A 13,520-nucleotide genomic window follows, 5' to 3' on the forward strand; every position below is an offset into this window, starting at 1 on the left:
CCTGTACCACTGAGCATGCAGTGACGGGCTTTTTGTCAGTCTAGTGAGTTCAGAATGCAGAATGAAGGTGTTTGAAGTTGGAGTAAAGGCTTTACTGCAACTGGCAATTTTCTTCTAAAAAACAGGATAGGCTTGTCTCAAAGGACTCTGAACTGATGGCTGCCTTGTCAGTGAAATTGTCTGAAATACGCTGTGTCTTTTTTTTTTTTTATTTTTCCTCTCCCTGATTTGCAGTGCTGATCATGTGATCGTCCTAATTTCTCTTATGCTGGAACATTTACATTTAAATCAATGTAAAAATCAAAGTGTTTTCACTCTGTTATGGTTTGAATGACTGTATTAGCTAGTAGCTATTCAAACAGACCCTCTTATCCTGCTGGCTGCTGGCTAGTCGAGCAGATTGTAGGTGACCTGCACATCCAGAAGGGAAAGGCAACAACACAGAACTGCACTTTCTCCTGGAATTTTAAGGTAGACTACTAATGCTACAAATTCCTGCCCCATACTGTTCAGGAGATGTAGTAAAACGAACCAAGATTTGTTTCTGGTACTCATTTGGGAAAATTTTGAAAGACTTACTCATTAAATAATTGTCTGAGGTGGTCAAAAGTTACATCTTCATCAAATGACAAGTATGTGGCATCAGTTTAAGAGGTCATTTGAAGAGGATTTCTGGCTTTAAGGCTGTGTGCGGTGTGGTCAGATATTCAGTAATTGGTCTTAATTGTCTAAAGTAAAGAGGACTGCTTTCTGTGAAGGTTTTGCCTTGCATTACAAAGAAAATTTTTGTATCTTCATTAAGTAGGGCTCAGTGTTGCCATCCAAGTGACTCTGGAATGAGAGAGAAACCTTAGTGAAGGGAAATTAGATGGCTGAGAAAATTCTCTCTTAAGTGACATCTGTCTTCAGCCCCAGGAAAGCCTTGCTAAGAGAATAAGAAACTAATTATGAGATTTATATATGCGTAACTTGCATTTGAGGAGTTACTTTGAGTTGGTCGTTGCAGAACATGAAAGCGGCAAAATAAGAACTGAAGGGTGTCATACTACTGTATATAACCCTATTCTAATTCTTTCTAATAGAATTACATATATACATAAGATTCGTGATGGTTTTTGTACTAATCTTTAGGAGTTATATATTGGTTCTCGAAAAAATTTTGGGATATTCTGGATATAAAGGCAAGGATGGGAGTGGCTTCAGTGAAGCTGTTCTAATATTGCTGTAGATGACAATTTGTAGGAAAATGGGAAGGAGGAAAAAGAAACTTTGTTGGTTGGGGTGTGGTTTTTTGTTTTTGGGGGGGGGGTGTTGTTGTTTTTTTATTTCCAGGGTCTCTTTATTTTGTTAGTCTTATCTTGGGGGAAAAAAAATGAGGTTAAATTTCTTTGAAATTATTAGTAACCCTAGAAGTTAAGTTGTCCGGTTATTAATAGTGAAACCTTTATGGGCAAATGATGCATGCTTTTTCCACAGCTGTATACTGATGTGCGGTCCTTTCTCTTCCAGCGAAGATAGTTCATTAAATCCTTGCTGATAGGGGAATGCACTTACCCATATCATAGATTGAATAATTTAGTATCTTTGGGAAATGCAAACTGAAACAAAAACTGGGGTTGCCTAATTGGAATATATGTAGAGACTATAGGAGACTGAAATGAGAAATGTGTATGCGGGGCTGGGGGGGGATTTCAAGTGCTTCTCCTCGTACTGTTGTGGTTCACATCATGCTAAAACTTGTTTTGAGAGAAGAATGATTCTACTGCAATGAAGTAATTATGCTATACCTGTACTCTTGGCAAGCCTCTGGAGCAGGCTGTCAGCGCGCCCTGTCAGAATGGGAGTAACATGATGTAGTATTATTACCGGTGTTGTTAGAAGTTGGATAATATCTATACTTTTGCTAGTAAGTTTTTACTTTTCCTTCTAAATGTGGGGTTGATTAAAGAATTTTTTTAATAGTTACTAGATTCTATAATAACTAATCCTGATTAACTAATCTTGATTTATATGCCAAAATGTTGACCTAAAGGAAGCTTTAACTTCTGTTCCATTTTAATTGCACATAAGATTATTGAAAGCATCATCAGTGTTAGTTGTGGTATTTGGAAGTGAAGGGAGAGTTGCTGAGTTTTCAGTTATACTCCCTTTTAAGGGTTGCCTGTGTGGTATTTCTGATTTGTGTGATTCTTCAGGATTAGTCTTGTATCAGGTGAAAGCATTAAAGTTTGAGTGGGCAACACAAAGAATTTCATTAAAATTTAGTAGTTGGTCTTAACTAGATGGCAAACATGCATAGAAGTACATTAATTTTGTGGATAAAGTTTTGTTTTAATAAACATTGGGGAATGTTAATATTTTTTTCTCTTGAGGGTTCATATTGTTTTTAAAATATTACCAGTAGAAGTTGTAGCTGTATTAAATCTGCTGCCTTTTGGGAACAGGGTATTGTCATAAAATCATGAGCACAATTGTGGAAATACAGCTTTGTTAGAAAGGCTCATTTTTTGAGTATTATATGCAAAAAGTGACAGTCATCATCTATAACATTGCTATTTAAATGAATTTTGACAGAACGGGGGGAAAAAAAAAGTAATAAATATCCTGCAGTAGGTGGTATTGATATATTTAACTTTCAATACTTGCTTTTTTTTGGCTGTGATATTGTAGTTTCATTAAGCAACTGTAGTACCCTACTGTCAAAGCTTCGCCTCTGTCTCCCCCGCCCCAAAGGATGGTGGAGGGAAACCACAAACCTGCTGGAGGTTACTGAGCAAGCTGGTGCTGAGCTAAGCCTGGCACCCAGGTTATCAGCACTCTGTTTCCAGGGCTCTGCTGGCATTGATAGGAGACTTATCTCTACTTATATTCAAATATATTTTAATGAATGTTTTTGTTATTCTTGGCCCCTTTTATTACCTTGATCAGGTAAAAGTGCTTGTGAAGTTAAATGGAAAGCATTTACTTTCAATACAGAAAATGCAACATAGTTACCACTCTGCTAAAATAAATCAAAGCAATGACTAAATTAACTCAGCTGAAGGTACTCACAAAGTGGTACCTGTGTATGAGGAAGTGGGTATTCGAAGGAAAGGTAAGTCTTAGCTGGAAGGTGATTCAGCAAATAGAAGTACTAGAGAACAGCTTTGTCACTTGTTAATGCCCTGTTTTTTGACCATCATAACCTTGCGTATAAATCCGTAATACAAGTCCAGGTCTAGAGGAGTGGTGCTGTTTTGCTCCTGCTGAAGGCTAGTTAGCAAGTCTCCCCAGACTTTGTTCTGTAATGTCCTAGAGCAAGACAGGCTCTGAGCGGGAGAAGAAGGAGCCAGAGACAAATGGAAGATGTTACTTCACCATAATAACTTTTCTTATTACTTCCGAGTATAAGTCTCTGAAAAAGCCTGCTTTCCATTCATTCAGAAAACCTTTAAGCGTTTAGTAAAACATGGTGTGTTTTGTTTTGTTGGTTTTTTTTTTAAAGTTCTTATATTCTACAACAGGAACACATCTTTTTGCTGTGGATTTGAACTCTTGCCTGGGGTGTGTTCTTTGCTTAGTAGGTGTACTCAAACTGTCCTTAATGAAAATCTTTTCTAAACATTATAATTAGTCAGTGCACTCATCTTTATAGCATATGCCTATATAAATTAACTTGCTGTCTGCTTTCAATCCATTCTTCCTTTGAAAAGTCAGTCATACTTTGATTTGAATATCGGACTGTATAATTGGAATGTTGCTTAGTTTTGGCACTAACATACTGAGAAATGAAAGAGTGGGAATTCTTAATTACTGAGTTGTTTATATAAACTGTTCCTCTGGGGGAAAAATTGAGATCTTCACCTCAAACTAAAATTCTCATGTGTAATAGTTGACCAACTTTTTCTGAAGGTACTAGATTTAAAAAAAAAAAAAAAATTGTCTTTTAATGCTGTACTCTGAACAGTACAGTGATTGCAGGAGTGGTTTCTTTGTGTGTGTGTGTGTGTGTGTGTGTTTTAGCTTTCTTGAACCCTAGGGCATGTGGGGTTCTGCGGAAGATTTCACGTCACGTGCCAGCGCTCCCCCAAAAAACACTTCACCTATCCTTACGTTACCAGCTCCTGAGCAAGCCTGTCCAGCCAAAGGAAAATACACATTGTAGCTCATTGTATAATCTGTAGTACATGTATTGTTCCAATCTTGAACAGTAGATACTTGGGGTTATTTAGGGCTATTACCTCATGGAGATGTGATGTCTTCAGTGTCAGGCAGGTGCTATGTCAACGCTGCTAGCGTAAGGCAGGTGACATTAAAAGAAGTGGGGTGAAACTCCAAAGCAGACAATGTACTTGCAAAGACTGAAGGAACTGATGAACCAAAAGGCATCGAGGGAGGAGAAACCATGTGTTGACATCTCCAGCTTGCTAATTATTCTTCCATAGGGTTGTGCAACTGGAATTAATTCAGCTCTTGAATGGAGATACAGAGGTAAGAAGTCAGTTGGAGGTGAAAATGAAGTTAAGGAGTTTGACAAACTATAACTCTGGTTGTGGTTTAAAAAGGTGATGTTGGGGATGTGTAATTTGGCTCAAGCAGGCCCCAGCAGTCTGACGTCGTTCTCTGAGCTATGCCAGCATAGTTGTCTGCGCAGCTGTGTGAAGAACCAGAACCGGCCCTGACCTAGCTGGTGAAAACCGTTCTTGCAGGCTTTTTCCCCCTGGGATTTTTAATGCATTGGCTTTCCAGTCCATCTCTCACTACATAGTTGCCTGAACGGTCATAGAGGAAGAGTGAACCAAAGGTGAGAAGCAGCTGAAAAACAGAAAGCATTTAAACTGGAATGACTGTTGAACAAATTAGTATGAAATTATATCCTCTGTCTCTCAGGGTGCACTGCAGAGTGCACCATCTGTGCTTTCTTTAGAAAGAGAAAGATGTTAGGTTTTCCTTAAAACACAGAATGAATAGACCATTCAGCCTTGTCTCTTACTTGGCTTGTACCAGTCTCTGAAGATAAAGTGATCCTGTAGAAGGATCAGAGGATTTTTTCCAGGCAGTATCTGTGAATATTTCTCTGGGGGGCTGACGTTTCCGAAGTATCTTGAAGTGTTCAAAAGCCTCTGAGAGCGCTTTTTATTAGCTAGCTCCTGCTTATTTATTTATTATTCCATCTGTCCCACTATCCAGACAGTTGTATTTCAGCTATGAAGTGGTGGTCTTGGCTTGCTGTCATAACTTCATTTTACAGGATAAAACACACTTTTCCACCTGGTGTGTACCTTTAACTTGCCAGTGTCCATTAGCATGGTGGTTATTAAGGGTCTATGCTTGCAGAGAGGAATTTGTCAGAGAAAAGGCCAAATGACTTGGTAGCTGAACTTTTCTTTCTTGAAAGCCTTTGGTATACTCAGGTTGCGTTTTCCTATGGCAAAAAATGTATAAGAAATACTAGAACAACCATGTTAACTGTTAGCGGGTGGTTGTTTTCGGCTCTTTTACATGTATAGCTATGAAAGAAACATGTAATTTACTGGAGTAGGTTGGCCAGGATACGGTAGCTTGGCTTGCTGATGGTTGCGTTCAGCAGAATTTACAGAGAATGTGATTTTCTGACGGATTGTGCTCTAGAACAAAGTTTGAGTACAGGTTTTCTGATAGCTAAGGCTGGTTTGAATAGCCAGTGCAAGCGAAGCTGGGTGCTTGGTTTCCAGTGGTGCTAGCCAAAGAAGGAGTTGGGGGAACACTGGCAGAAAGGTTGTAGGGTGGCAGTCCAAACTCAACTACTGCAGCACGATAATACCTTGTTCAAAAAACCTGTTAAATACTCTTAAAGATTAAAGGGATGGAAGTTTGAAGTTTTCATTTCTACTGTATTCTCAGTACAAAACAGTTCCAGTTGGTAAATGGCTGTAATATGACTGCTTCTTTTTCTTTTTGTTCTTTGTTTTTAATTTTTAAGGTCAATGTGTTTCATGCTGAGAAACAGCAGATCTGAGGGAAGGGAGTGTATTGGACGTGGCAAGCGGTAGTGGTATATAGCATCTTTAAGCAGCAACACAGCTGCTGCCGGATTGTGTCTGCTTCTAAAAGTCCATGAAAGGCTGCAGCATGGTGCAGACGGCAAACAGCTCGGCTGCTTCCCTGGCTGCTTGGGAGCTGCGATCATGGCTTAATGGGCATAAAAGTCTACCTACCACCTGTCACGCAGGGGAGATGATAGGGGAGGAGGTGCGACTTCGGAAGTTTTAAAGCAGAAAAGTTTTCCAGATGAGCAATATGACAGATGTTTCTACTTACTGATAACTTAATAATGAATTATCATTGCAGTTAAATCTTTTGCATTAAAAATAATATAGATTTATATCTCTGGGTATCTCTTGGAGATACTCCAGGCAAAAATAGTACATCCGGGGCAACATCATGTACTTAGGTATGAGGACCTAACGCTTGCTGAAAAGAATAAATAAGGAAGACACAAGCCTTGTAATACACTTTGTGCTTTTATCTTCTAGAAGTAAGTTCTTGCATTACTTTTTAACTGTAGGGTACAGTAGCTAGTATACGCTATTATAATTCTCAGGATTTGTGACCACAGTGCTGTTTTGAGTAAATGAACCTTTTTGTATAGCCTTTAAACAGGGCACTCGTTTGCTGAGTCTGAGGCAGATCACCTGTCCTTGATGTCTCAATATATCACACATGGTCTCTTCATGTTTTTGGATGACCTTCACAAGTTCAGATGGCAAACAACTTTTACATTTTGATATTTGAGATGGGGGAGATCTTATTACAACTCCATCGCTCTAACTAGTTTGGTGGAATATCAGCAAGAAATTACTGTTTTGCTTTGGGACCTCTTCAGAACTGGATACGATTTTATTGTTTTTAATTCTGCTTGCTTATAAATTCCATAATCTTAAGTGTAGCTATGGTCTAAATAATTTCCTCGTTTACTGCCCAATTTTACAGTAACAATGCATTAATGATCTACGGTATTCCATTCTACATTTCTTCATCCTTCACTTCTGTTAATTCTTTTTAAATAACTTTTGTGCTGTAAATACATTTGTGAGGAATGTGGAAAAGCCTCTTTGTTTTTAGAAGACAGATTGAGCATATATAATAACTGAAAGACGTATGAGCATATATAATAACTGAAAGACGTATGATTCAGAATTGCCCATCAGTAAAAGTCGAAGATGAATTTGCATGTCCTTCTCTTTTGCATTTCTTACGCTTAGCAGAATGCACAGTTTGTTCCTTTAGACACAATACTTACCTATCCACAAAGGAAGGTCTTTGATCCAAGTTTACGAGCTAAAATCTGAGTAAATTTTGGTGTGACTTGTAGAAACATGCTTTAACGGTGATAAGCTTCTGATGTTTTTTTTCTCCTATTCTCCCCGCCCCCCCCTCCCCCATTTCCAGTGTTCTATTTAGGTGAGTGTTTTAATTTTTTTGAGCCTTTTTGGTTCTTACAAGAGTATTTGTTCATTGTTTTAAGAAAATCTCAGACTTGGAGTGCTTTTCAAAGCTTTTGTCAAGTTCCATCATATACAAAATTTATTTTGCAATTCCGTGAAACCTTTTCATCCATGTGAAATAAATCCATTCTGCAAATATGTAAGGTAACATTTGTTGCAATTTTTATTTGCTGTATTATGTTGTTGAGCTTGTTTGGCTTAAAAAGCAGAAGTAAACAGTTCCTATAATGTCATGTGATGGCTGGCCTTTTTCCTTGAGTTTGTGCTTTTTTGCAGAGTAAAAGTTCAAATCATTAATTTCTGGTCTGTCTTTGCTTTTAGGTCCTACATTGCCTCGACAGAATTCACAGCTTCCCTCTCAAGTACAAAATGGTCCATCACAAGAAGAATTGGAAATCCAGAGAAGGTACAGTATTATAAGTGAACAGCTGTTCAATTAAAGAACGTAGTAACTCCTCACTAATGATGAGAAATTAAATATCAAGGACTTAGCAGCATTTGTATGCCTGCAGTTTTCAGTAGTGCAGCTTTCCTGTGTAAAAACTTCGTAGCTAGATCCCTTGTTCGTGATCTCCACCCGTTCAAACAATACAATTTTTATTGGCGTGTCATGAAAGAGCTGAAGATCACATGGGAATCTTTGGAAGACTTCACTGCTGTCATTTTCAACCAGACTAATTAATTTTCCAGTGACTGTTGTCTTCAGTTTTTGACACACACTTACAAAGAAGAAAGCAGCAAGCAAGGAAGGAAGTTTTAACCTTTAGAAGTAGAGAATTAAGTCATCGTGGAGAATGACAATTTTTCTTCCCAAGTGTGGATTCGCTAGATCAAAATATTGTATTGGAAAGCTTGTTTTCCTTTATACTGTATTAGCTCTTTAGCAAAGAAACTGTCATTTTCTGCTTTCAGCGTATAAATTTATGGAACCTTTAGTAGTTTAATTTTCAGCTGTAGCAATAGTGGTTATACCTGTGCTGCCCCTGTTCCCCTGACTAGTCGGCACTCCTCCAAGCTAAGCTGTTCCCTTCAACGAGAAGCCACTGTACCCTGTCCCATGCCCTGTGGGATACTTTTCAGACCCATAGCTTTTTTAGAATATGTGTTTTTTTCAGTTCCCTTTAATAATTGCTACATATCGATCATGTGCGCAAGTTCTGGGAACAAAGTTTCTAGTTGCCATGTTCCTGCTTTTGTTGTGTGTCAATATGGGTTGATGCTGTAGGTTGAGTGTCTGGGATATGGGTATATGAAATGGTAAAGTCTTCTAGGATAGTGCTATCAGACTGGGTTAAGTGAAAACAGCAAGACCTTGGGATGTCTCAAGCATACGGCCTGTGGTGCAATCCTGGATTATTTTACCATCAAAATACTCCCAGGAGATTAGCTGCTCCCTTCCAGAAGGGATGCTGGGAGCAATTTAGGTCACATGCAGTACAGATGCAGGGAACAGGGTCCTTGAATAAATAGGAAGTGGTCCAGATTGATGGTGTAAATGCACTTAATAGCTTTCAGTGGTAACTGGAAAAATATTTTAACATGTTGGGTCTAATTGGTGTTGAAGTTTTTTCTATTTTGATCTTTTGCATTTCATTTGTTTATGCAAAAGTGAGCAGAACCAGATCGCTAATTTGGGAATAATTCATATTACAGATTCGATAAACTAGCTATACGTGTTGAACAAAGTTTTGACATCAAAATTGGTCATACTTGTTCATCTTTTTTCTGCGGTATGCTCTTAAATCTGAGCAGGGATCGCTTTATCGTAAAGTCTCCTTGTTTAGAAACAAATAGCAAGAAGCTCATTACAAATCTGTCTGTTTGATGTGTTTACGTGCAAGTCTGCTGTCATGATAAAGGTCTTTCATGTCACTTCTTTTGACAGACTTTTAAAAAGCTCTTTTCTTTTGATATTTTTTTCTGTTCTACAGTAATGGCTTTTAATATTTTTATTTCCCGTCTGTTCTTTTAGAAGGCTGTATTAATTGAAATTTATAATGCTGAAGTACTTTTCAGAGAGCATTGTAGGTAGATGTCTCTTCAGAAAAAAGTGCTGCCCCATGTTAAGAGCTGTGCAACTCTCCCTTGAAAATTTTTGTGTGTAAAGGACATATTATCAGGTGGCATTCTTATGGCTTCACTTTCTCATTTGACCAGTGTGCTCTACTTGTTTTCATCTAATATAATGTCCCCTTTGAAGTTTGGTCCTGGTTTTGATTTGTTTTTCCCCTAAAAAAGGACAGAGAATTGGAATGAGTGTTTACTCATGTTGCTAGCCAGATTGTCTGTGGAAAGACTATTGCTGTTGTGTCATTAAGCCTAAGAACAACATGTAATTTTGTTAAAACATTTCACAAATGCTTCTCCTGTCTCTTTACTACTGTAATGGTACAGTTATAATACAGTTCAATTAACTGTAAGCTAGAACTTCTCTTCTGTGGCAATTGTCTTTCAGCTTTCAGATTGTAATAACAATAGTCTTACTACCATAATGTAGAGAGTAGTAAATAGTTGGGAGAAAAAGGTTTAGATATATATTACTTCTAACATATCTACAAGTGACATTTCCAGGCTCAGTAAAGGGTAAAGGCAGTGTGGGCAGAATTGAATTCTGTGGGGAGCAGTAAGACTACGGGGAATGCATGAGAAGGGAATAAATGTTACTGTGTAGGCAGGAGCACGGGATTTGTGATGGATCAGTAGAAAGGCAGGCTTTGCTAAGTCTATTGCTCGTGAAATATGTCTGTGGGGTGGGGGTTTTGTTTAAGCTGTGGCTTGATAATGCCTGTAAGTGCTGGTCTCTTATCCCTCCCCTTTAGTGTACCTGGATTCAGTAGTGTTTGACCACCGCCCATGTTAAAGAAGTTCAGGAAAATATTTTTAAAAATTATTCTAAGCCTGAGGAAAAAAAAAAAAATCTGCTTACATAAAAATTACAGTTGAAAAAGGCACGCTGTGGAGGTCATCTAGTCCAACCCTCTGCTCAAAGCAGTACTAATTTCAAAGTTAAATTATGTGGCTTGTAGCTTCAGGGTTTTCCTAGGCACAAATAGAAACATTTTCTCAGAAATGTTTTGCGAAAGGAGTGACTGGTGAAGAATGGCATATTAAAGAGAGCTCTTCAACTGATCTGATGTTTTCCTTTGCTTTTATAACTGATGTTCAAGAATCTTGAGGAAATTGGGAACTGAAGAATTAAATTAGATCATTGCCAACAAAAGTGTATTATTTTGGTTCAAAGATTTTTCTGTGTTTTAGAAAGGATTTAGATGCCTTACATTTTGAGTAAAAGTCCTATTTTTTTTGTTTATTTTGCTGCTGAGCTTGTTACTTGAATATTTGCATTGTTTACTGTGCAGTGATGACAATCTGTAAAGCCACTCGGACCAGATGTGCGATCTAAAACACTGAGGTTTTTATGAGGCCGAGATTACACATAAGGTAATCAATGAAATAATTTTGTCTGGTGAACTGATAACTTTGTTACTTTCTTTTAAGAAACCTTAACACATGGTGTATGCTTTCCCTGTCAGGGAGTACTTGAAGATAACTGTAATTTTCCTTAACTTGCACTCATTTAAGTACAGTAATAACAAGCTTTAAAACACTTCAGCTTCCATTTCCAATCCTCAAAAATGAAGGGATTTTTTGTTATGGGTTATTTTTCATTTTGTCAGAGTGGTAGTCAGGCAGTGTTTATAAATTCCACTGATTTTTGATAATGAGCCAACTTCAGTTGACATACATATTTGTTAATAACTTCAGAGTTACTTAATGTCAAATACCGTTTTAAAATATAAGATTAGTTCATGGCATGCCTCTGTGTGCTACTCGTGTATGTAAATTTACCTTCTCTTCCAACCATGATAAATATATTGTCAGGAATATGAGTCACAGAGTTGGTATCTAATATGACACTTGGGAATTTAATGAGTTAATGTTTATAAATAACTTCAAAATCATCACTGCTTCATAAATGAAGAGACCAAGAACACCAGAAACAGAGAAAGCGTATAGATTGTAAGGAATAATGAAGGTATACAAGCCGCCTGGCGTCCTTCAGGGACGTAATGGACCAAAACTTGACCGACTTCTGTCGTAAGTACTCAAAAATGTTAGAAGTTTATGTAAATATAACCGTGGAATATTAGGGAATTTTGTAATTGTTAAATACTTCAAGTTCACGTACAGTTTTAGTGTGTATCATGGATTGGGATGATGTTGTTAAAGAAAACTCGGTGTGTGACTGTGCTAGAAAGTAATATTGATATGGTGTGGTTTTCATAACATCTTTTGGGAGGCTGCTTAGTTTTAGATAGTACAAGATCAGAGGCTGACAAGGGTGGCAGTTTCTTATTTACTGATAGACTTAAAGGAATGCTTTTTATTTTACAGACGAAAAGTATTTTTTCTGAGATTTTGCTAATCTTAATTTTTAACTACAGTTAAAGGATTTATGTTTTTTCCCCCTGTAAATTAGTAATTATTACATATATAATTCCTGAGCTGTTTTGAAAATGTGTGGAAATACTGAAAGGAAACTGCATCCCACAATTCAGTAGCACTGTAGCTATAATAATTTAAAGGAAGGAAAGTTTGCCCGTCACTCTCTGTTCCTGGTAGCCTGGCTTCTACCAATTTCCCACAGCCCGTGACCCTTCCCTAGTTAGTGGCCAGATGTACTGTTTCCAGTTTTCCTTTGCTTTTGAAATTGTGCCATTTATCCGACAGCTTATTTTGAGGAAGTAGGATTTCTTTAAAGGTATATGGATTGATTAGGTTATAACTAAGCAAACAGTTCCGATCTAAGATAGGCATATGAATATAGTATAGTAGTTGGCTTTTTGGTTTAGGATATGAGTGGTCGGTCGAATACTGTCATATGATTGTATTGTGTGCTCTGCGTGTTACAAAATCTGCATGACGTTTGCATCCCAGAGACACGGTTTACATGAAATCAAAGGGTTTTTTTTTTTAATGCCTAAGCTAAGGGTTTCCAGCAGGTCAAAGTTACATCGGTGTAAACTTTTCAAGTTGGGCTTGCTGAGGTAGTTTCATGGGACAGCCTGCAGCCGTATGGATCTTTCCAGCCTCTGCATTGCATAGTAGGTCAGGAGACAAAAGGAGACAGAAGCAAAAAGACGCATCAGTCAGGGTTGTTTATCTCAGGCTAAAGACTTTTTTCCCCCACCCCTCCCACCCCCCTTGCCCTCAAAGTTTCTGGAAAACAGAGTTCTGGTATAGTAAAGACTTTTTTTAAGTGCCTCATTTTCTTTCCATTCACAGTTTCTTCCCATTCACAGTAAAGTTTTCCTTACTTCTGTCAAGTCTAGCTTTCAGAGACTTAATAACTGGCTTTATGGAGAGGTAATGGGTGCCGTCTGTTTTCAGTACTGAATAGCTATAGATGTTGGGTAACATTGACGTGTTTAGCAGACTGAGAAGAGCACTCTTCCATTAAGGAGTCTTTTGACTGTATTGGCAAAACTGCTGCCTTAATTGCTGCAATTGAATATGGATGTTGCTTGAAGGATGATTCTGACAAGTATCTTAGCTAACACTTTTTAAAATGTCTCTTTGAAATCTTACCCTTTCTGCAAAATTTTCAGTTCTGTGGTTTTTTTCCGTTTAATGCGAAACATGAAATTGGGATTCGAAACTGTTCTCCACTTTTCCAGATTCTTGGTTATTGTGGTTCCCTTTTATGAAATTACTTCTATCCTGACCATAGTCACTAGCATACCACTGAGGGAGCTGCTAATGGGAGTAGATTTTTCCACTATTGAGAATCTTATTTTTTTCTAAGATTTGATGTGCACAGATGACTTCCTGCAATCTGGCTTCTGCCAGATATGTAAACTAACAGAATACTTGAACTTAATAAGTTGAAAAGATCAAGGTGAGGAACACTAGGCTTGATGAGGTTTGATCAAAGAGCACTGATAGATCGCTTTCTCTATCAGAAATACCGTATCGAATAACCTATAGGTTTGTAGTTGCCTCTTCATGTCTTTGTCATGATGGTTGGTTACCAGTTTTTGCTTGACTGATAAA

General features: G+C 37.8%; 1 protein-coding gene across 4 annotated transcripts in view; it reads left to right on the forward strand.

The window, feature by feature from the left end:
* ENAH (ENAH actin regulator) overlaps nucleotides 1-13,520 on the forward strand; it is a 132,601-nt gene that overhangs the window by 88,005 nt on the left and 31,076 nt on the right. For 3 of the 4 annotated variants that reach the window (XM_087774040.1, XM_087774042.1, XM_087774041.1), the window contains one exon: nucleotides 7,788-7,872. In XM_087774040.1, coding sequence (XP_087630166.1) covers nucleotides 7,788-7,872 — 85 coding nt within the window. Of the gene's footprint in view, nucleotides 1-7,787; nucleotides 7,873-11,446; nucleotides 11,565-13,520 lie in introns of those variants that run through there. The other variant, XM_087774043.1, reaches the window with a different exon arrangement.

The sequence above is a fragment of the Nipponia nippon genome, unplaced genomic scaffold (genome assembly GCF_047370975.1).
Source record: "Nipponia nippon isolate SJK-2023a ecotype South Korea unplaced genomic scaffold, ASM4737097v1 scaffold_4, whole genome shotgun sequence".
In the NCBI taxonomy this organism is placed as follows: Eukaryota; Metazoa; Chordata; class Aves; order Pelecaniformes; family Threskiornithidae; genus Nipponia; species Nipponia nippon.